Genomic DNA, 23,222 nt, shown 5'->3' with positions numbered 1-23,222 from the left:
GATGAGGATGAGAGAGTGTGGAGCGCCTACAGTATCCATAATTCATCCACATTTTCAGACTCATGCACAGACAGGATGATTTGAATCTGTTCTTCATTCCATCCCACCTCCCCAGGACCCAACTCAAATATTCAGATTAAAGGTTGGAAGTGGAGGGGAGAAAGCAAGGCACATATAACACAAACAATCGATGCATTCAACCATTAACTGCTTTCTTCACATCAAGAATTCATAACATAGTACAATGCACCCGGGCCATACAAATGTCCACATATCTACAACAATGCTCTGTGGAAAGGCTGCCTGTGACCAAAATAACTTTGCTGAAGACATGAGTAGTCTTTTAGTTGAGCTGTCTGTGTGCTGTTTATGTATGCAATTTGAAAATATCACTTATGATCCTAAGTTTGCGGAGTGCCTTGGAGGAAAGGCTATGTCAGACCACAAATCATCATCACTGCTGTGTTATGACCACAAAGAGCAGCACTCCTCAGGAAAAAGAAATAGATAAAACAAAGCTGACATCTGGTGAAGGCTGTTCAAAACAACTGCATGTTCTTTCCTTACTGGCCTCGCTCCCCAAATCCCCTTCCCATTAGAATGTCAACTGCATCTCAGAACCCGGGAGAGCCCATTTTCCAGTGACCTTTAGTCAGGCTCCGGGGAGACAATCCAACCACGCACATGCTTTTCCCTTGGCCCAAGTTACTTTCTATCTCTCAAGTTAGCACTGCAGTTTTCAGTTCTCATGGTGAACTTTAAAATCCATTTCTCACCATTCCGGGGAGATGAAACCTTCAAGAAATATAGTAGAAGGGTTCTCAATTCCTGGCCGGTCACTCACTAAGCCTTTAAGCAACTGGCCTTACTCTGTGTATCAGCTCCCCCGCCTCTTAAGAAGTTAAGTTTATCCACTGGGGTAATATTTACAAAGGAGCTGATAAACACCACATGGAATGAAAAAAGTTCAAGAGATGCTATTTAAAAGAAGAGAAAGAAAGGAATACTACGCCTGGCATATCCTGACACAGAGCATGACAGACACTTAAAGCAGACATAAGACAGTCACTGGCGACCTTTCCTGCCCAACTCTCTGGTGACACATCCCAGCTTCATTTCAGTCATTTCTACAGCACCCCCTTCCCTTTCAAGGAGGAGCCTACCAGCTCCTTGTTTCAAATGAAAATGTAAAAACTTCACTATAAAGAGACATCTAATTTTTTTCTCTCAACTCCCTGGCATTTCAAATGAAAATGTAAGACCTGCATTTGAAAAAGAGACATCTTCTAAATGTTCCTTGCCTGGTGAATCCTAATATCAAATGTGAAGGATTCTGCGTAGCTTGGACTGCCTTCACCCAACACTGAAGGGAAAAAAAAAAAAAAAAAAAAAGGTACGCTCCCCTGACTATAGTATTGGGAGCCGGATGGTGAAATGCCCACCCCGCCTAGTGCAACCTAATCTTTTCTAATGCCTTACAACCAAAGACTTTGGAGTCCCTCATATTTCATACAACAAAAACATAGAAAACAGAGAACATCTTAAGAATTCATTTTTCAAAAGAATTTACAAAGTTTGCTCCAAACTCATCACTGATTGTCTCTAATCCTTTGTGCTCCCCAGCCCTAATGTAAGGATATTTGATTGATTTGATTTTTGACTTCTTGGAAATGTATTGGGAGACATTGGCATCTGACACACTGTGGGCCCCTCAGAAAGAAGCACTACTGAACAATAAAGACTTTTCTGGTTTTTTGACTGGCAAAATGCATTGCTTCCTTACTGCTTAACAATCTGAGATTTGTATCACAGATACAAAGATAAATTCTCCACTTGGAAGGTAAAGAATGCTTTTTAAAATAAATTTGTTTTTATTTTATGTGCATTGGTGTTTTGCCATGGGTGTCTGGTCCCCTAGAACTGGAGTTACAGACAACTGTGAGCTGTCATGTAGGTGCTGGGAATTGAACCCAGGTCCTCTGGAACCCAGTGCTCTTAACCACTGGGCCATCTCTTCAACCCCATAAAGAATACTTTTTTAAAAAATGAAAGCAATGTTCTTTTCACAGTTGTAAAAGTAATATATATTGTAAAATTCTAGCAATCCTGAAAAGTATAATGAAGAAAATACAAATTACTCAATCCCAGCAAAGCATTGAAACACAGCTCTGTCCATATTCATGGTTACTCACACACTTTGCAGGTGTTTATATTTTACAGAAGAAATAAAGTCACATTTGAACTAGGAGATGCCTCCCAAGCATGAGAACATGAGTTTGATTACAGAACCCACGTTAAAATGGCAGGTGTGGTGGTCCATATTTATCATCTTAGCATTGAAGAGGAGGCATGAGGCTCATTCCCTAACCAGCCAGTCTATCCTGCGAGCCAATGAGAGATGGTTTTCCTGAGGATGGGGATGCTATTCAAAAATAGTCCTCTGTCCTTCTCTGCTTGCTTTGTCTCTCTGCCTGTTTGTCTCTCTGTCTGTCTGTCTCTCTCCCTGTCTGTCTCTCTGCCTGTCTGCTCTCTGCCTGTCTGTCTCTATCCCTGTCTGTCTCTCTCCCTGTCTCTGTCTCACTCTCTTTCCTCATCTCCCTTCTTCCACACAAACATATGACACCAGTGCATGTGTACCCAAACACACAAACTGCACGCACACACACATAAGTAAATAAACAAACCACATTGACTGTATTGAATTTTTTTTAAAAAATCTACTTATTTTTACAAGTGTTTTGTCTGAATACCAGAAGAAGGCATCAAATAGCATGGGACTATAGTTAAAGACAGTGTGAGTTGCCATGTGGGTGCTGGAAATTGAACTCGGTACCTCTGGAAGAGCAGCCAGTGCTCTTAACTGCTGAGCCATCTTTCTTGCCTCTACTGTATTGATTTTTAACTCAATATGATTTATAGATTGTCCATAACTACGTATACTCCATTGCATTTAGTATCCATAATTAACAAGTCACCTAAAATTAAATATCTACATTCACTGTGCTGCAGTACATCCCTATACTTACAGCTTTATGTAATAGTTTCAGAAAGGAAATGGTGAAAAACTGGATACACAAATTGTTAAACTGCCAGACTGCCTCTGTCATGGTAAACCATTGCTTGCCGGTTTACTGCTGGCCTTCATTCTGCTGCTGACCCTGAGAGCTCTCTCTAGAGAATATGTCCTATATGGCATACAACACATATGTCATGCCATTCTATGACAGCATACACTGATGCCAGTACATCATTTAAATTCCAACTTCTCAATGCTGTCCCCTGCACCAAAACAGGGTTTCACTGTGTATCCCTGGCTGTCCTGGAACTCACTCATTAGACCAGGCTGGCCTAGAACTCAAGAGATCTAACTGCCTCTGCCTCCAGAGTGCTGGAATTAAAGGTGTACACCGCCACTGCCCCCGGTTACTGATGCTACTTTTTTTAAAATAAAGGGTCCTTAAACTTTTAATCAACCTATTTATTAATCTTTAAACCCCAGGGATCCAGATTACATTTAGAAAGACATCCTTGCCTCAATATAACAAACTTATTCTTCTGAAATATATGGGAATGTCAGTTTCCAATTAAGCATTTTATCCAACTTAAATTTATTCTGATATTGTTATTTTTAAATTCCTAATTGTTTACAAAGGTATTGATTTAAAGAAATTAATCCTTTCCTGTCACTGATATTCCACCTTGGTCACATGAATCCCTAATCCTGAGGTCTGTGAGAATCCTCTCCTCTATTCTAAAATGTTGATTTGTAGTGTTGACACATGAATACTATACTGTTTTAGTTATAATCATTCAACATTGTGTTTGCATGCCAAAGTCATGTGAAATCTTCAAATGGAAAAAGTACTTAAAACCTTGCCTATTTTTTAATAATCAAGGAACTAAAAAAGTTCAAGAATGAAGCAGATGATACCAACACTACTAATAAAAAAAAATACAGTATTTACAATCACATAGACCTTAACATCTGATATGTCCATCACACTAACTTCACAAAGCTTCCCATGATGACAGTTTATTTTAAAATAGAACAGCGAGTGACCTATAAAAGGCCAAATTTTCTCATTTCTTAATTACCCTACTTTTCTAAAACATATGTGCATGTGTGCATAGAAACGTAAGGATATAGTTCACAAGATGTATATGTAAATAGATATATGATGGCCCTGCAGTTCATACAGGAATTACATGTTTGCACATCGTTCATGTGGAGACTGATTCATGACAGCTGTGTCCTTAGGTTTGAATGGGTGAGTTTATTGGGTGTACAGCAAGCAGGCACTATCACCCAGCAGAAACCGACTGGGGAAGGCCCAGGGCAACTGGAAGCTGCAGTTCTCCATTGATGAGTCTCCCAGGCTGAACTCTGGCCTCTGGTTTCCACTGCAGGCCGCTTACATTATGGGACAGACAGCAACCACTGTTGGAAAGAGTTCACATTGTAGCTCCTCACGGGCACAGTGTTTCCTCTTGGGCTGTTCTACTCTTCTCCTCCCTCTCTAGCACAAAGTTAGGGATCCAGTCCTTCTCAGGACAAGGGACTTGGTTTGAAGCATAGGGTCAACCCCACACATGACAATTTACCAATATCATGTACATTACGCGTGGCTGCTTTGTAATCTGTTATAGGTACACAAAGCATGCTTATGCTACATATGCATTATATATCTCTATTGATGTCATGCATATAAACACATACACCGATGAACTTTGAAGGAGAAAACGTTTTTAAATTCATCTTGATATTCTGAAGCTTTGGTAACCCTGCAAAGATGTGTACACTCTATGTAACAAAACAGTAAAACTAAAAATTTAGGCTGTATTTCTACAAAGTTCCCTTTGGTTTCTTAAAGATAGGTAAAAATTAACAGATAAAAATCTTAATAAGAATCTTTTCTCTGGTAAGAGTTGATTACTAGTCAAAAGAGTTCAGTTTTAGGCACGTCCTAAAACAGATCCTGCCACACGAGTAGAAAGGATGTACAAAAGGGCTAGAGCTGTTTGCATTAAAGGTTCAGGTGTGCCCTGGGAGGAAGAGGGTCCACAAACACGTTCAGGAAGCCAGGAGACATCTACCAATCACAGGGTCCTCTCCTAGCCAAAGCAGAAGAGGGAAAAAAACTGAAAGAACAGCAGAAGGGGTTTTACTATATATCCTCCAAAATGAAGCTGCAACATTTTTAATTGTTACAAAAATTCTGACTGACAGGAACATATTGCAATAATATATATAACAACTATTGGCTTATATACATTGCATATACTACACATGTAATAATATGCATATTATATAAAAGTCTACATTTATTATTTCTGAATTCTCACTATTTCTATATTCCTAGTTAATTAGTTATGTTATTAAATTCTATGTATTACTTATGTGTATATATGTTATGTGAACATGCAATAAATAGTATGAGAAATATTAATTCATCTGTTCAGGCTATCAAAAGATAGTCGGGCATTGGTGGCACATGCCTTTAAACCCTGCTCTGGGGAGGCAAAGGCAGGCAAATTTCTGTGAGTTCAAGGCCAGCCTGTTCTACACAGGAAGTTCCAGGACAGGCTGGACTACAAAGAAAAGTCCCTGCCTAAAAACCAAAACAAACAAACAAACAAAAAAACAAAAATCATTTCAGTAGAAGAAAGAGCCAAGTTTAGGAAAGCAGAGTGCTGGTGCTTCTCTGGTGAGAGCTTGGGGATTGGCGGGAAAGACAGAAAGAAGATCTGCCCACAGGCAAGCAGCAGAAGCAGGAGAGTGGCTGCGGTACTCCCTGACAGATCCTCTGCTAGCTAGGTATCTGAGCAGAACGTGGAAGCGCCCCACTGGCCTTGAGGCCCAGTCCTAAGCTTTTCCCTCGCTCACACCAAGGCTCAGTACTGAGCACATGCTCTCTGCAGAGCAGCTTGGATGTCTCTGGAGCAATGGGAACCAAAGACTGAAACAGATACGCCTATCCTAGGGGAGGCCCTAGGGGAGGCCGACTACCATAGTCTGCTCTCCACAAAAGCAAGAGGAGACACACACAGACACTGCTGGGGTTCTACAGAGGTAAGTCAGGGTGCAGAAATGATTCCCTCTGCACGACGCTTTTGTTTCTTTCTGGAACTAAGAGTCAAACCTAGGTACTTACGAATGGTAGGCAAACACTCTATCACCACATCCAGCCCACCAAATCCATCGTCATTTCCCCTTACATCCCTGAATAAAGGTCAGTCAGTGAAAACGTACCTCAAGATTATAAACCATTTTAAGGTTGGATGCTTACAAACAAAACATAAATAACAGAAGTACAAGAAATATTTTCTTTTCCGATATATCAGGAAAAAAAATAGATATTTCAGTTATTCCCCAAAAATCAGGAAGATTTTTCCATGTCACTTTGGATATTCTGGAAATAATATTCATTTTATCTCTAAAAGCATACAATGAGCATATCCATTAACTTATTTTTAAATCTGAGATAAATGGCTCTACTGAATGATGAGTATGCTGTATTCACTGGGCAGGCACATCAGATTTTATGATTCTAAAATAGCTTAATTATTTTTCTGTTATTATGTAATATTGACCTGCAGAACCTAAGTAACTATGCCCACCATTGCTACCATTAGAAGCTTTTTCCCTTGTTGTAACTAGCCCTTGGCATGTTCTCACAGTGGTCCTACAGGAACTGGTATCTCTGTGCAAGGCCCTATCGGGGTTAAAAGATCAGAACCACTCCTCTATTTAAAGACAGAAATACGAAAACTGACATTTCAAACAAAAACGAAAGAAATTCAAAGACAAGGAATGCTTTTTATATCGGTGATTGGCAAATGCATTAAGAATATGAGAAATAAATCAATGACTGTATATAAAAACATCTTCAAATGTTTACACAGTGAAAGCTTAGTTATTATTTGTGACGCACTAATTATACTGTGATGGAAAACAGAATTGTGCTTGCGGCGCCCTCTGCTGGTCTTTCTACTCACAAACTCAACCTAGCAACACTAATGAAATCAAATCAAACTTATGTGTCAAGTGAGAGATTACTTTTTTGTCCAAGAGCACTTCATGGCGAAGATTACATGAAAGTTGTAACTAGGATTTACTTTGCTGAAATACGATTTTACCTATTCATTCATTCAGTGGAACTTCAATATATGTTTCGCTTAAAGAGTAAATTTATAGTCACATAAATTATAGATGCATATGCAATGAGGAAGTAACAGCAGAGAAGAGGGGCAGGGAAAGAGATGGACGGGAAGGATGAGGGACAATGGGGTCGACATACACGAACACTAAAAAGTGCAATGTCGCATAAGGCCTGGGGGGGGGGGAACTGAGGCAGAAAGCACTTGCCCCACACCCATTTCCACAGAACCCATGGAGACGGCAGGTGGGCCTGCTGGCCCATTCTAACTCTGGCAATAGCACTTGGGGGGGGGGGCCCTAAAGTAAGCTAGGTAGCTAGGCTGGTAGAATGGACAAGCTCTGGGCTCTGTTAAGAAACCTTGCTTCAAGGGCTGAAGGGATGGCTCGGAGTTAAGGGTACTGGCTGCTCTTCCAGAGGTCCTGAGTTCAATTCCCAGCAACCACATGGTGGTTCACAACCATCTGTAATGAGATCTGGTGTGCAGGCATACATGCAGACAGAACATTGTATACATAATAAGTAAATCTTTAAAAAAACAAAAAACCTTGCTTCAGTGAATGGGTAGAGAACAACAGCAGAACGCTCCTGACCCAACCTCATGCATATACACGTACAGTCATTCCCATGAACACACACACAATCTCTCTCACACACACCACATATCACATATCACACAGATACTCACATGCAAAAAAAAAAGTTACATATAAAAACTCAATATATATCTTGTTTTTGTCACTACAACTGTCACTTAATAATATTTTCAGGTTCTTAAGACTATTATGACAAAACATTTTAATAAACTACTTTGTCTTTTATCTAATTCTGGCTTTTTAGTTCAACCAAAATAATTTATTTTAAAACTTCAAAATTAATTCTTAGTGTCTCCTTTCAACTTAAATTTATTTTAAATCAATCCTTAACAACCTAAATTGTACATACTTAAAAACAAGTTGGAAAAGTACCAACACCAGGAGCAATAAACTAATAAATAAATAGTTTTACCTATTACAAATTGTGGGCAATAGAGTGCTCTATGGTGCCAATGTAGTCTTTAAAATGAATATGTAGTCTTTAAATGAATATGTAGACTTTAAAAATTAATGTGTAATCTTTAAAATGAATATGTAGCCTTTAAAAGTAATAAAATACACATTCACAGAGACTATATAAATCGCTTAAGGTGAGTTTCTGAGTTAGGATTCAATTGTACATGTGTCTCACTTGTTCTGAAGTTTCCTACCAAATAACAGACAGCAGGAAAAAAATATCCTCAACACACAATTTCTCCATTTATCAATGCAACAACATGGTGTGTGGTAATGGAGAAAATGGTGAAGAAGAATAAGACATCATTCATATGTGAAATAATAACTTGGACTGTTAGGAAACTATTTTTATTGTATGTAGTGCTGCCAGCTAGTGGCCTTATTTCATACAGAGTCAAGCAAACAATACTTATCTTATGAGACTGAATTAAAATCTCTATACTTCACGTTCCAGGATCATGTTCTAAATCTGTGTGCACACAAGGCTGACTTAAGGACATGTAACATTACTCCAGAACACCGCCACAGCATCCCTGGACCAGTCCTTGCCTAGCTCCCAACAAAATTACAAGATGCACTTAAGTCACAGTTCACTGACAGCCAATACATATAAACTAACTGTTACTATCAGTGCAAAAGAAACCTACATCACTTTAAATATTTTAGGGTAATTTTAGATCATTTACAGACTCCTCAATGACAAAATACAACTTTTCTATACAAGCAAGAGCTAGCCAAAATGTAGACATAGAACAAAATTAACATCTATTATTACACATTACTCAATTAAAATCCATCCATTTGATAAAACAATTCTATTAGCAAAATTTATAATTTAAGTGTAGATAATAACTAATTATATGTGTCCTCTGAGGAAAAGTTTTAGCTTTTTTGTTTTTGTTTTTCCCCCTTTGGTTTTTCGAGACAGGGTTTCTCTGTGGTTTTTGGAGCCTGTCCTAGAACTCACTCTTATAGACTAGGCTGGTCTTGAACTCACAGAGATCTGCCTCTGCTTCCTGAGTGCTGGGATTAAAGGCATTTGCCACCACCACCCGGCAGTTTTAGTTATTTTTAAATACGAAATGGTCATATTTTACTACTGATTCATTATTTTGGTAAGTATCCTATGCAACAAGTTAGAAGACACACATAGCTCTTATCATGATAGGTCATTCAACTGTCACGTGATATATTCTTACCTGACTTCTTTCATTATGTGGCATTATTTTAGAACTGCTTAAGTGAAGCTCTCAGCAGAGAAATAGATCAACAATTAATCCTATAATATTATATAAACAAAACCTTGGGTTTTAAGTACAATAACATCATGACAAACATGTCCTATATTTAATCTAGACTAAAAGAGTAAGGCACCCAAAAGCCAGCAAAGGCAGAAGCAGACCAACAACACATGGGAAAAGTACCAAAGGAAACAAAAAACAAGAGGAACAATGCTGCAGAGTCCAGACTTCCTTCTGATCTACATTGTCACATACACAAAAACACATCGCCATAAGTCTGTAAAAACTGCCACACCCCATTGAGTATGTATCTCCTATGAGGCATATGTTACAGCTAACAAAACCAAGGCTTTCCAATATGTATATACATGTATGTACACACATATATAAGAATATATGTATATGTTTGTGTGCACATATACATATAAGCGTATACACACAGTAATTATAAACAGTAGGGAAAAGCTAAAAGTTGTTTTTAGGAGCACTGGATATATTTTACAGTTAGCATTGAACTTACAAATATTTCCTGTATTGTCGAAGCTTGTGAGAATTTCTCCAACATTCAAGGGTCCACTATTATACCTGCAAAGGAACAGAACATTTTATTTAACCTTTCTGAAATAATAGCCTTTTGAATTCTTTTTTTAAATCTGAGAGAAAACTGTGATATACCCAATACTAATGAGCCCTACCCAGGTTATAGTTTTAAAGTAGTTTCTGCCCACTAGAGAGAAGGGGGAAACTCAACTCATAGCCTTCAGACTATTTGATGCAATAACATGCCCTGATTATAATCAACATCTTAAGGTAATATAGTTTTTAAAGTCACTGGTTTAACAGAAAATAATTTAGAATTACAAACAAGCAAGTTCTTAAAGACAACTTAAAAAAAATAAAAAAAGAAGCACATTACACAGAGACTTTTAGAATACAAGAAAGAAAAGACAAGTCACTCCCAGTCACACTGAAAGTTCTGTGGAAGCAGTCAGTGCAGTGGTATGAAAACCATCGCAAGGGGTCAGTCAGTCACCAACCAGGTCTGCACAGTCTGCTATGGGTTAGCGGGCAAAAAGGACTCACGTTATTTACCCCTAATCTCTTAGCTCCCATCGCTCTTCACTCAGCCCTTCAAATACTGGGATGTTAGTAAGAGGGATCCAACTGGCAAGCGTTTGAGTCGTAGTACCTCAATTCTCTAATTCACCCTCAGAATTACAGCTACAGCTACTTTCGGGTGTTTTGATTATAGTATAATCATTACTGGAAATGCATCTCACCAGTACTACTTTAACTTTGTCATTAAAACTTAATACAAATGGGGGCTAGAATATGTGTGTATATGTATATAAAACCATGTATATCAATATATGCATATTAGTTTGTTAGAATATATATAATCCATATATCAAAAGAATATTAGTCATATTACTCTTCAGAAAAAAAAAGCTTTTATTTCTATCAAATATCATTTCTCCAATAGAATGAGTGAGATTGCATAAAGCCATTTGCAATCATAACTAGCCAAATAAACACTGAGCACAGAGTTATCATAATCCAAAGAAATGAAGTCATCAGCCACAAATCAAAGCTTCCTTCCCATATTATGATCCTGTATCACCTCTGTGAACATCAGAGTCACTAACATTACTAAAAACTATTAAAAGAAAATGAACCTTTAATATCTAAGATACAGGATGGGGCAAGACACAGCACAGAACTCGGCATGTTCCAAAATATGTGAGCAATATGATTCCTTTGAAGATAAACACCAAAATCCTAACACGCAGAGATAATCAGTTAATATTTTGGTACACACTCTTCAAATCTGTTCTCTGTACTTCAATAAAGATTGTTTTGCAATTCATGTTTTTTATAATGTATTATAAACAGTTTCAACATCCAGTAATCTCCTGTAACATGATCTTAATGACTGTTCAGAGGTTCAAAGAGCAATTGTGAATGACTCTGTTTGCGGTGCAATTACCAAACACAGACTTCATGTAAGATTTATCATTGCACCAGTGTGGAGCTATTACACGTACAACTGTAGTGGAAATAATTGTAGATTATCATCAAGCCTGTTTCTCATAACTTTCTTTTAAAGAAAAAAATTCCTTAAAAAAATGCCAGGCAGTGGCAGCATACATACCACTTTTAATCCCAGCCTTTGGGAAGCAGAGGCAGATGAATCCCTGTGAGTTTGAGGCCAGCCTGATCTACAGAGTGAGTGCAAGGTCAACCAGGGCTACACAGAGAAACCCTGTCTGGGGGGAAAAAAAACAAAAACAAAAAATCCAACAACAACCAAAAAAAAACCAAAACAACACTGCAACCCAGCATTAAGAAAGTTGAGACTCAAAGGCCTTCTTGGCTACATGAAGAAGCTGAATCAAGCCTGGGTAGAAACTCTGTCTCAAAAAAAAAAAAAAAAAAAAAAAAAGAAGAAGAAGGAAGGAAGAAACAAAGAGTTACTGAATTTCTTTATGGCCTAATAAAGACATTCTGGTTCCCTCTACCCTCCTCTGTTCTCCCTTTCCTTACTCCCTCCATCCCTGCTAACACCACAATTAGGACAAAGCATTTGAAATCTGTGGCAAGAGGACGATGTATGTAGTGGTTTGAATGAAAATGGCCCCCCCTAGGCCCTTGGGGAGTGGTACTATTAGGAGGTGTGGCCTTGTTGGAAGAAATTTATCACTGGGGGTAGACTGAGATTTCAGGTCTAGTGTCATCCTTTCCTGCTGATGCAGCTGTTGAACTCTCTGATAACCTCACCAGCACCACGTTGAATGTTAGGGTCCAGAAGAAGACCATCAGTCACATATGCAATCAGCAAGAACATTTATTAAAATTCTAACATGTTGGGGTGGCAAATGGCGATGACAAGAGAAGCCCCTGTGCTCCTTTTAAGCACGATTAGGGAGATTGAAAGGGGGCTTTTCAGCTGCAGGGTGGCAGGAGAAGCTATCTTTACTTCTCCTAAACTTGCACAAGGCTGTGGGCTGCCCTCTGATTGATTGCCCCTGGGTTGCAGCTTTACAAAGAATTGTTTGCTCTGCTCCAGCTGGTTTCAGTAAACTGAAACTAAGGCCTGTTCTCTGGGAGGGCTACTAGCAGGGCCTGCATGGCCCTTACCTGGCTCCCCAGTCCTCTCACTGACAACAGACCAAATTCCAAACTGTAAACCAGCCCCCAGTTAAATGCTTTTTCCTTTGTAAGAGTTGCCATGGTCAACTCGCTCTGTAGACCAGGCTGGCCTCAAACCCACAAAAATTCACCTGCCTCTGCCTCCCAAGTACTGGAATTAAAGGTGTGGCCACCACTGCCACGAAAGGATAGCTTTGCTTTTTAATGCACCCTCTTACTTACGATTTTGACGGTTTATTATTGTTAATTACTGATAATTTATTGCCTGCTAACATTATATTTGAATGAGTTCAGGGTTATCTCTCACATTCTTCCATATTTAAGCAATATTTAGGGAAAACATACCCTTTATAAATTGTTCCTTAGAATTCTTGTAAATTAAAAAAAAATAAGAGTTGCCATGGTCATGGTCTCTGGTCACAAAAATAAAACCCTAAAACATTGTGCAACAGTTGCCTCCAAGATTGAAACATTCCACCCTGCACTCCTTAAACAGGAAGGTAAACATCTCAAAATAGCTTCAGGAAGTCCCTGAAACTGACCAGAATTCCTAGGCAAAAACAAACAAACAAACAAAACAAAAAAAAAAAAAATCTGAGCGTCAAAGAAGACTCCCAATGCAAAGGAGTCTTAAAATCTTGAGACCAGCTACCTGGAAGAGGTTTAGGCCAATTGAGGCACCTGGAAAGGGCTCTCTCCAAGCTGTCTGAAGGCTGTGCAGTATGCTCAAGGTTCCCAGGGTTTTTGTTTTGTTTTGTTTTGTGGGGGTTGTTTTTGTTTTGTGTTTTTTGGGGGTTGGGTTTTTTTGTTTTTGTTTTTCAAGACAGTTTCTTGTGCAACTTTGGAGCCTGTCCTGGAACTCACTCTGTAGACCAGGCTGGCCACACAAGTACAGGGACTAAAGGCGTGGTCCACCACTGCCCGGCTGGAACTGGTGTTACTGGGGAAACTGGGAACATAGCTCAGTTTTCTGGGCTGACAGAACTGTGTTTGATGAAGAACTAAGGAAAAAGTTGATTCAAGAGAGACCTCAAGTCTCAGCTGGAGAGCGCCAGTTTCCAGTGAGATCCCACTATCCTGCAAAACCTTCTCAAGTTCCAGCTCAGCCCTTGTCCTCTTCCACCGCTGGCTATTGGCCAGAGGTGAGTCTGGGCCCAATCAGGGCTGCTGGTCCCCTACAACCTCTTTTCCCCCCTCCCCCGCCCGAACTCCCTGGGTTGGCCCCTGATCCTGCTGCTCCTGTCTCCAGTCCCCATCAAGAGCACCCTTGGAGCTCTGATACACCCCCATCCATCCCGACCGCCAGCCTACCCCCCCCTACCCCATGCCCTACCCCACCCACGGTCCTGCCCCTCTGGTTGAGCACTGGGACAGAGGGTGGAGCCAACAGTCCACCCTACTTCAGAGCAACTCTGAACAAAGGAGACCTGACTATCCACGCGGGACCACCCGTAATTTCCACCAGCTTGGTCTCTGACCCCACCTCCAGTCCTCTGCTGGAGTCCCGGGACCCTCCCAGAGATCTGCCTATCTCTGCGGGTCCACTCAGAGTTCCTGTGGGCAAGATCCTTGACCCCCAAATCCTGGCCTCTGCCAAAGAACGAGGTCTCAGCTGGAGAGCGCCAGTTTCCAGTGAGATCCCACTATCCTGCAAAACCTTCTCAAGTTCCAGCTCAGCCCTTGCCCTCTTCCGCCAGCTATTGGCCAGAGCTATTGGCCAGAGGACCACTGTGAGTACCTGCTGGCATCTTCTTCTGGATCCTCATCCTTGAGCCCATCCCTGGATCCCTGTCTGCGGAGAAACCTCCTAGAGAGCTTGGACCACACAGAGCTACAGATATTGAATCTCAGACCCACATAAGCCCATCGGGGAAGTACCATAGAGAGAGGGGGGAGACACCACCAACACCTACTGGAAGAAGCTATGGGAAGAAGGCAATACAAGAGAACACCTAACAACAGAAAGACAAACATGACACCACCAGAATCTAGGGAACTACACCAACTAGAATGGAACACAACAAAGCAGAGGAACCAGAAGGGTACGACTTAAAAATTACCATCATAAAAATGATAGAGGCCCTCAAAGAAGATGTGAGAAAATCCCTTAAAGAAATGGAGGAAAAAACAAACAAAAAAGTGGAAGAAATGAACAAATTCCTTAAGGAAAGTACAGAAAGCCAAGAAAAAACAATTAACCAGGTGAAGGAAACAATTCAAGACTTGAAAACTGAAATTGAGAAAATAAAGGCAACACAAACAGAAGGAATGCTGGAAATTGAAAAGCTGGGCAAAAAATCGGCAACTAAGAACACAAGCATAACCAATAGAATTCAAGAGATGGAAGAGAGAATCTCAGGCGCAGAAGATAAACTAGAAGAGATAGATTCATCGACCAAAGAAAATCATAAATCCAACAAATCCTTAACACAAAACATCCAGGAAATGTGGGACACCATGAAAATGCCAAACCTAAGAATAATAGGCATACAGGAAGGTGAGGAGGAAGCCCAGCTCAAAAGTACCAAAAACATATTCAACAAAATCATTGAGGAAAACTTTCCAAATCTGAAGAAGGACATGCCCATGAAAGTACAAGAAGCATACCGAACCCCAAATAGGCTGGACCAAAGAAAAAAGACCCCTCGACATATAATAATCAAAACACATAGCATACAGAATAAAGAAAGAATAATAAGAGCAGCGAAGGAAAAAGGACAGGTAACATATAAAGGCAGACCTATCAAAATTACACCTTACTTCTCCATGGAAACCCTCAAGGCCAGAAGGTCCTGGATAGATGTTCTAAAAGTATTAAGAGAACACGGATGCCAGCCTAGGCTACTATATCCAGCAAAACCCTCAATCAATATAGATGGAGAGAACAAGATATTTAATGACAAAACCAGATTTTCCCAATATGTATCTACAAATCCAGCCCTACAGAAAGTATTGGAAGGAAAACTCCAACCCAAGGAAGGTAACTACACCCACAAAAATGTAGGCAACAGATAATCCAACTACACCAGAAACCAAGAGTGAAGCAGAACAAATATATTCACAATACCACTACCAACAACAAACCTAAATCAAACAAGCATCAACAATCAATGGTCCTTACTCACCCTCAACATTAATGGTCTTAACTCACCTATAAAAAGACACAGGCTAACAGAATGGATACGAAGACAGAATCCATCCTTCTGCTGCATACAAGAAACACATCTTAGCTTCAAAGATAGACATTACCTCAGGGTAAAGGGTTGGGAAAAGATTTTCCAATCAAATGGAAATAAGAAGCAAGCAGGCGTAGCTATCCTAATATCTATCAAGTTAGACTTCAAACCAAAATTAGTCAAAAGAGATGAAGACGGTCATTTCATATTCATCGCAGGAGAAATCTATCAACACAAAGTCTCAGTTCTGAACATCTATGCCCCTAATACAAAGTCACCCACATTCATAAAAGAAACACTACTAAAACTCAAAGCTCATATAAAACCTCACACACTTATAGTGGGAGACTTCAATACACCACTCTCAACACTAGACAGGACCACAAATCAGAAACTCAACAAAGAAACAAAAAAATTAACAGAAGTTATGTCTCAACTGGGGTTAACAGACATCTATAGAACATTCCATCCAAAGACAAAAGAATATACCTTCTTCTCTGCTCCACATGGAACCTTCTCTAAAATCGACCACATACTAGGTGACATAACAAACCTCAACAGATACAAGAGAATAGGAATAGTCCCCTGTATCTTATCGGACCACCATGCTTTAAAATTGGAATTCAACAACAACAGAAATAGCAGAAAACCTGCAAACTCATGGAAACTGAACAATGTGCAATTGCACCACTCCTGGGTCAAAGAAGAAATAAAGAAAGAAATTAAAGACTTTCTAATATTCAACGAGAATGAGGATACAACATACCCGAACTTATGGGACACCTTGAAAGCAGTGCTACGAGGGAAGTTCATTGCACTAAGTGCCCATATGAAGAAAACAGAGGATAGTCACATAAGAGAATTAACAGCCCAACTGAAAACCTTAGAACAGAGAGAAGCGAATTCACCCCGCAGGAGTAGACGCCAGGAAATAATCAACTTGAGGGCTGAAATCAACAAAATAGAAACCAGGAAAACAATACAAAAAATCAATGCAACAAAGAGTTGGTTTTTTGAGAAAATCAACAAGATAGACAAACCTTTATCCAAATTAACGAAAAAGCAGAGACAGAACATGCAAATTAACAAAATCAGAAACAAAAAGGGGAACATAACAACAGACACAGAAGAAATCCAGACAATTTTCAGGTCATACTTTGAAAATCTGTATTCCACAAAAATTGAAAATTCAAAGGAAATGGACAAGTTTCTGGATAACTATCACTTACCAAAATTAAATCAAGAACAGACAAACAACTTAAATAGACCTATAACCCGTAATGAAATAGAAGCAGTCATCGAAAGCCTTCCAACCAAAAAAAGTCCAGGGCCAGATGGATTCAGCGCAGAATTCTACCAGACATTCAAGGAAGAATACCACCACTCCTCAAACTGTTCCACAAGATAGAAACAGAAGGTTCATTGCCAAACTCTTTTTATGAGGCCACAATAACTTTGGTACCCAAACCTCACAAAGACACAACTAAGAAAGAAAACTACAGACCAATATCCCTGTTGAACATCGATGCAAAAATACTCAATAAAATACTGTCAAACCGAATTCAAGAATACATCAGAGAAATCATCCACCATGACCAAGTAGGCTTCATACCTGGAATGCAGGGATGGTTTAACATACGAAAATCTATCAACGTGATCCACCATATAAACAAACAGAAAAAGAAAAACCATATGATTATCTCCGTAGATGTGGAAAAAGCCTTCGACAAAATTCAACACCCTTTCATGATAAAGGTATTGGAGAGGTCAGGGATAACAGGAACATACCTAAACATAATAAGAGCAATATACAGCAAACCAACTGCCAACATCAAACTGAATGGAGAGAAACTTAAGCCAATTCCTCTAAAATCAGGAACAATACAAGGCTGTCCTCTCTCTCCATATCTCTTCAATATCATACTAGAAGTTCTAGCTAATGCTATAAGACAACAAAAGGAGATCAAGGGGATCCAAATTGGAAAGGAAGAAGTCAAACTGTCTCTATTTGCAGATGATATGATAGTTTACATAAGCGACCCAATAAATTCTACCAGGGAACTCCTACAGCTGATAAACACCTTCAGCAAACTAGCAGGATACAAGATAAACTCAAAAAAATCAGTAGCCCTACTTTTTTCAGACGACAAAGAGACAGAGAAAGAAATCAGAGAAACATCACCCTTTACAATAGCCACAAGCAACATAAAGTATCTTGGTGTAATGCTTACCAAACAAGTAAAAGACCTATATAATAAGAACTTTGTGACTCTAAAGAAAGAAATTAAAGAAGATACCAGAAAATGGAAAGATCTCCCATGCTCTTGGTTAGGTAGGATTAACATAGTAAAAATGGCAATCTTACCAAAAGCAATCTACAGATTCAATGCAATCCCCATTAAAATCCCACCACCTTGAAAAGATAATAATCAACTTTATATGGAAAAACAAAAGACCCAGGATAGCCAAAACAACCCTATACAATAAAAGATCATCAGGAGGCATCACCATTCCTGACTTTAAGCTCTACTACAAAGCTATAGTTCTGGAAACAGCCTGGTATTGGCATAAAAATAGACAGGTAGACCAATAGAATCGAATTGAAAATCCTGATATTAATCCATGCACCTATGAATACCTGATTTTCGACAAAACAGCTAAAATTATACAATGGGGCGAGGACAGCATCTTCAACAATTGGTGCTGGCACAATTGGATGAGGGTGTGTAGAAGACTGCAGACAGACCCATGTCTGTCACCATGCACAAAACTCAAATCCAAATGGATCAAAGACCTCAACATCAATCCAGCCACATTGAACCTCTTAGAAGAGAAAGTAGGAGGTACCCTTGAACAAATTGGTATAGGAGACGGCTTCTTGAACATATCTCCAGGGACACAGACACTGACACTGAAAGAAACAATTAATAAATGGGACCTCTTCAAACTTAGAAGCTTCTGTAAGGCAAAGGACACAGTCGACAAGACCAAACGGCAGCCCACAGACTGGGAAAAGATTTTCACCAATCCTATATCCGACAAAGGGCTGATCTCCAAAATACACAAAGAACTCAAGAAACTAGTCAACAAAACACCAAATAACCCTATTAAAAAAATGGGGTACAGAACTGAAGAAAGAATTCTCAATAGAGGAAATCAAAAAGGCTGAAAGACACTTAAGAAAATGCTCCACATCCTTAGCTATCAGGGAAATGCAAATCAAAACAACTTTGAGATACCATCTTACCCCTGCCAGAATGGCTAAAATTAGAAACACCAGTGATGACTTATGTTGGAGAGGATGTGGAGAAAGTGGAACACTCCTCCACTGCTGGTGGGAGTGCAAACTCATACAGCCATTTTGGAGATCAGTATGGCGGTTCCTCAGGAAAATGGGAATTAGTTTACCACAGGACCCGGCAATCCCCCTCTTAGGCATATATCCAAAGGATTCACATCCATGCAACAAAGACATCTGTTCAACTATGTTCATAGCAGCACTATTTGTAATAGCAAGAACCTGGAAGCAACCTAGATGCCCCTCAATTGAAGAATGGTTAATGAAGATGTGGCACATCTACACAATGGAATACTACTCTGCAGAAAAAAATAATGGTATCTTGAAATTCACAGGCAAGTGGATGGCACTTGAATAAACCATCCTGAATGAGGTAACCCAGTCACAAAAAGAGGAACACAGTATGTACTCACTCATATATGGATTTTAGACCTAGATCAAATGATCACCAGCCTATAATTCACATCACCAGAGGAACTAGGATACAAAGTGTATTCTAAGAGATTCATATAAAGTCCCTCACAGAACTGGGAAGGGACAAGTCCCCCAGAGCTCAGGTGAAGTGTGGGGGGGCAGCGAATAGAGAGAGAAGAAGGAGAAAATGAGGGGGAGGAAAGGAAAACATGTGCGACCAGGAAGATTGAGCCTGGTTAGGAATAGAAGATAGGAAAGAGAGAGAGAGAGACAGAGACAGAGAGAGAGAACATAAAAGAGGAAGCCAATATTGGTTTGAAGATAAAATTGAACACAAAGAAAGGTCTAGAGAACTACAAGACTGCTCCCAACTAACAATCTCAGCTTCCGTGGAAAGGCTATCATAAATGCCCTTCCTGGAGAGTGAGATCAACAACTAACTTCTCCATGGAGCCCTCAACTAATGCCTGTTGAAAACAGGATCAAACACCCATACATAAACACTGAGTCGAACTAGAACCCAGATGCAGATGGAGAGGACAAGACCATGCAGCAGAAACACATAGAGACAGCTTACCTGAACAAGGAGAAGCTAACGGCCACTAGACTGATAGCTGGGAAGCCAGCATGGGACTGACTCAGGCCCCCCTGAATATAGGTCTCATCCAGAAGGACTGAGCAGTCTAAGAGACCTCAGACAGTGGAGCCAGGATGTATCCCTGGTGCACAAAAGGACTTTGCAAACATATCCCTCATGGAGGGATAACTGACTTAATCTAGAGACAGGAGAGAAGCCCTAGTCCCTACTTCACAGGACCTGTCAGATCTACATGATCCCAACTGGATCGCATTCCCCTACATATGGAATTGGGGTGGGGGGATGGGAGGGGAGGGTGTTTAGAGTGCATGTGAGAGGGCAGAGAGGGTAAAAGGGAGGGAAGGAAGAAGGGAGGGATGGGGGGAGGAAGGGAGGGAGGGAGAGGGAACTGGGATCGACATGTAAAATAATAAATTAAATTTAAAAAAAAATGCTTTGACTCCAAAATTTAAGTTGAAGGACAAGTTACTAGGGAAAAGGATTTCTATTTTTGTTTCCACAGAAAAATGAAAAGATGTGGATTCCTTCCAGACTAATGTGGTTTGATCACGCCAGACCGCCTGAAACAGAGTACGAGGTGATCCTACATTCAAAACAGCTGGACAAAACAGCCCTACAGACTACAGCCAGGATATCTGAATCTTCTTCGAATCCCCCATGACAGCGCCCCTTACCAGCAGGAAGTAGTTTGGAAAGAACGACGCCCAAATTCCCAAATATTGTATATGTTTGTTTTCATTTAATTGGACTTTGTTATATAAAATTAAATAAAATAATAAAAAAAAGGTAAAAAAAAAAAAAAAAAAAAAAAAGAGAGACCTCAAGTTTGGTACGGACCTCAGGGTCTTTGCTGACAGCCCCATGACGGGACGGTAGAATCTTTATGAAGTAGGAGATCTCGATGACTTAGACCAGCATGTAAAAAGTGCCTGTAAACTGAGAGAGCAACCTAGAGGGGATGGAAAAATAGTAAAACAGAGGAAGAGGCCTGTCTGGGTCACCCAAAGACAAATGTGACTAGACTTGGGTCGAGCTGGTCTGTGCTTTTGAATCTCTGGAAAGCCTTGAAGTCTGACCAGCAAGCAGTTCACCAAAGGGTTAAAAGAAACAGAAGACAGGGAGATAGAGTGGTCCCCACAGAACCTTTTTATGGGAGAAGGAGGCATCCCAGCATGGAAGCCCCTTAGACGCTCCTCTGATGGGGTGACCAAGCTTGCCTACAGGTGAAGGCAACACATGGAAACTAGAGACCTCATGTTGAGTTGTGGATTGATTGGCCCCCAACTAATGTTCGAAATGCTTGGGCTTTGGCAGATACTGGCGGATACATAGCAATCCCCAGAAATGTCCTGTGAAGCTAAAGGAGAGAAGGAGAGACTAGCACTGTGCTGAGGCAGAATCAAATCTCGCCTAGAGGCCCAAAAAGGAACTGCTGTTAGCAGAGATTCTTTATGGGGCACGTCTGGTTACTGCGGTCAGGATGTTGTGGAGAGCTCAGCTGATCTGCCGAGGGAAGGGGTCACATGACCTCTGAGAAGGGCAGCTTGGTTAGCTTCCATTTCCCAGAATGGGTCAGTCGTCCATCTTGATCTCTTAGGTGACTCCATCTTGGGCTAATCTAACAGTCCTTATCTGGAGTGAGTAGCGTGTGTATGTGTGTATGGCATTTCCCAAGGTAAGGTTTTGTCATACAACAGAGCAGAGTAGAAAAATGGTGGACATGTTATAGGATGTTAAATGTCTCAAGCCAGGAGCTGGGTAACAGAAGTAAAATGCCTACCTTAAAAGTTGGCACTATGCCAAGTCACTACTGCAACTTTCTGAGTGAAAACTGAAACAGCCTGCCACTGTTGAAAGTAGTGTCTTACAGTGGACGCTGTGACGTTTTAAAATTGTACAAGGGTGGGGAAACAGGAAACCAAATCTCACGCTCTACTTATAAAAACATGAACAGTTAGCTGGGTGGTGGTGATGCACACTTTTAATCTCTGCGTTCAGGAGGCAGAGGCAGGCAGATCTCTCTTAAATTAGAGGCCAGTCTGGTCTACAAAGCAAGTTCCAAGACAGCTGGGACTTTCACACAGAGAAACCCTGTCTAAGAGAGCCAAAATAAATAAAATTTTCTCAAAATAATTGGTAGAGGGGATACTCGGTGTTCTCATCACAAAGAAATGACTAACGCCTGAAGTGCTGGCTAAGCTAAGCACCCTGGCCTGACCAGTTACATACTGAATAAACACATGAAAACATCACACTGCACTGTATAAACACATAATTAGTTATTAACTTTGAGTAAAGAAAAATCTTTATAACTTATGAACCAAAATTAAACAATCTAATTTACAATGGGTAAAACACTTGAATGCAAAGAAGATAATACCATAAATTTATAAAAGATGCCCAGCAACTTTCATTTTAAGCTGGGAAGTGGCAATCAAAACCAGAGTACAGGTGTCATTTCACGTCTCTTAAACATTATGACTTTTTATAGAAAAAGTCAGCTGGGGCTGGGTAGCCAGTGGTCCAGAGCAGTGGATGCTCATTCAGAGGATCCAGGTTCAATTCCCAGTATCTGGTACATGGTGGCTCCCAACCATTTGTAGTCCTGGGGGATCCAATGCCCTCTTCTGGCCTCTGTGGGCACTGGGCATACATGTAGTGCATAGAACAACTCATATTGTCCATTAGCTCATGAACAAGTATTAACCATATAGTGATATAGTAATTCTACCACAGAAAAATGAGTAACTTTCTGAAACATGGTAGAATTTGGATAAATGTTACAAAAATAAATAGTGTACTAAGTAGAAAAGGCCATATATAAAATCCCACATATTGTAGTATTCCACTTATATGAAATGTCTAGAACAAGCCCCCAAAAATAAGTAGTAAATCAGAGGCTGCTAGATATTAGAAGGGAAGCTGCTGACAGTGGGTATGTTCTTAATTTGGGGATTAATGACAGGGTTGCATAAGCTACACAACGCTAAATAGTAAGAAGGGACAAAGAACTGCATTAAACAACCCCCCACCACCACCACCACCTTTTTTTTTTTTTTTTTTTTTTTTTTTTTCCGGTGTTTGAGACAGGGTTTTTCTGTAGCTTTGGAACCTGTCCTGGAACTTGTTCTATAGA

The 23,222-nt window shown here is 40.1% G+C and overlaps 1 protein-coding gene across 2 annotated transcripts in view; it reads right to left on the bottom strand.

Moving 5' to 3' along the window:
* Camkmt (calmodulin-lysine N-methyltransferase) overlaps nucleotides 1-23,222 on the bottom strand; it is a 353,466-nt gene that overhangs the window by 316,714 nt on the left and 13,530 nt on the right. For both annotated transcript variants that reach the window (XM_051175206.1, XM_051175205.1), the window contains exon 3: nucleotides 9,971-10,035. In XM_051175206.1, coding sequence (XP_051031163.1) covers nucleotides 9,971-10,035 — 65 coding nt within the window. The remainder of the gene's footprint in view (nucleotides 1-9,970; nucleotides 10,036-23,222) is intronic.

The sequence above is a fragment of the Phodopus roborovskii genome, unplaced genomic scaffold (genome assembly GCF_943737965.1).
Source record: "Phodopus roborovskii unplaced genomic scaffold, PHOROB, whole genome shotgun sequence".
Classification (NCBI taxonomy): domain Eukaryota; kingdom Metazoa; phylum Chordata; class Mammalia; order Rodentia; family Cricetidae; genus Phodopus; species Phodopus roborovskii.
The sequence above is the reverse complement of the archived record's forward strand: the minus strand, read 5'-3'. Positions and strand labels throughout refer to the sequence as shown.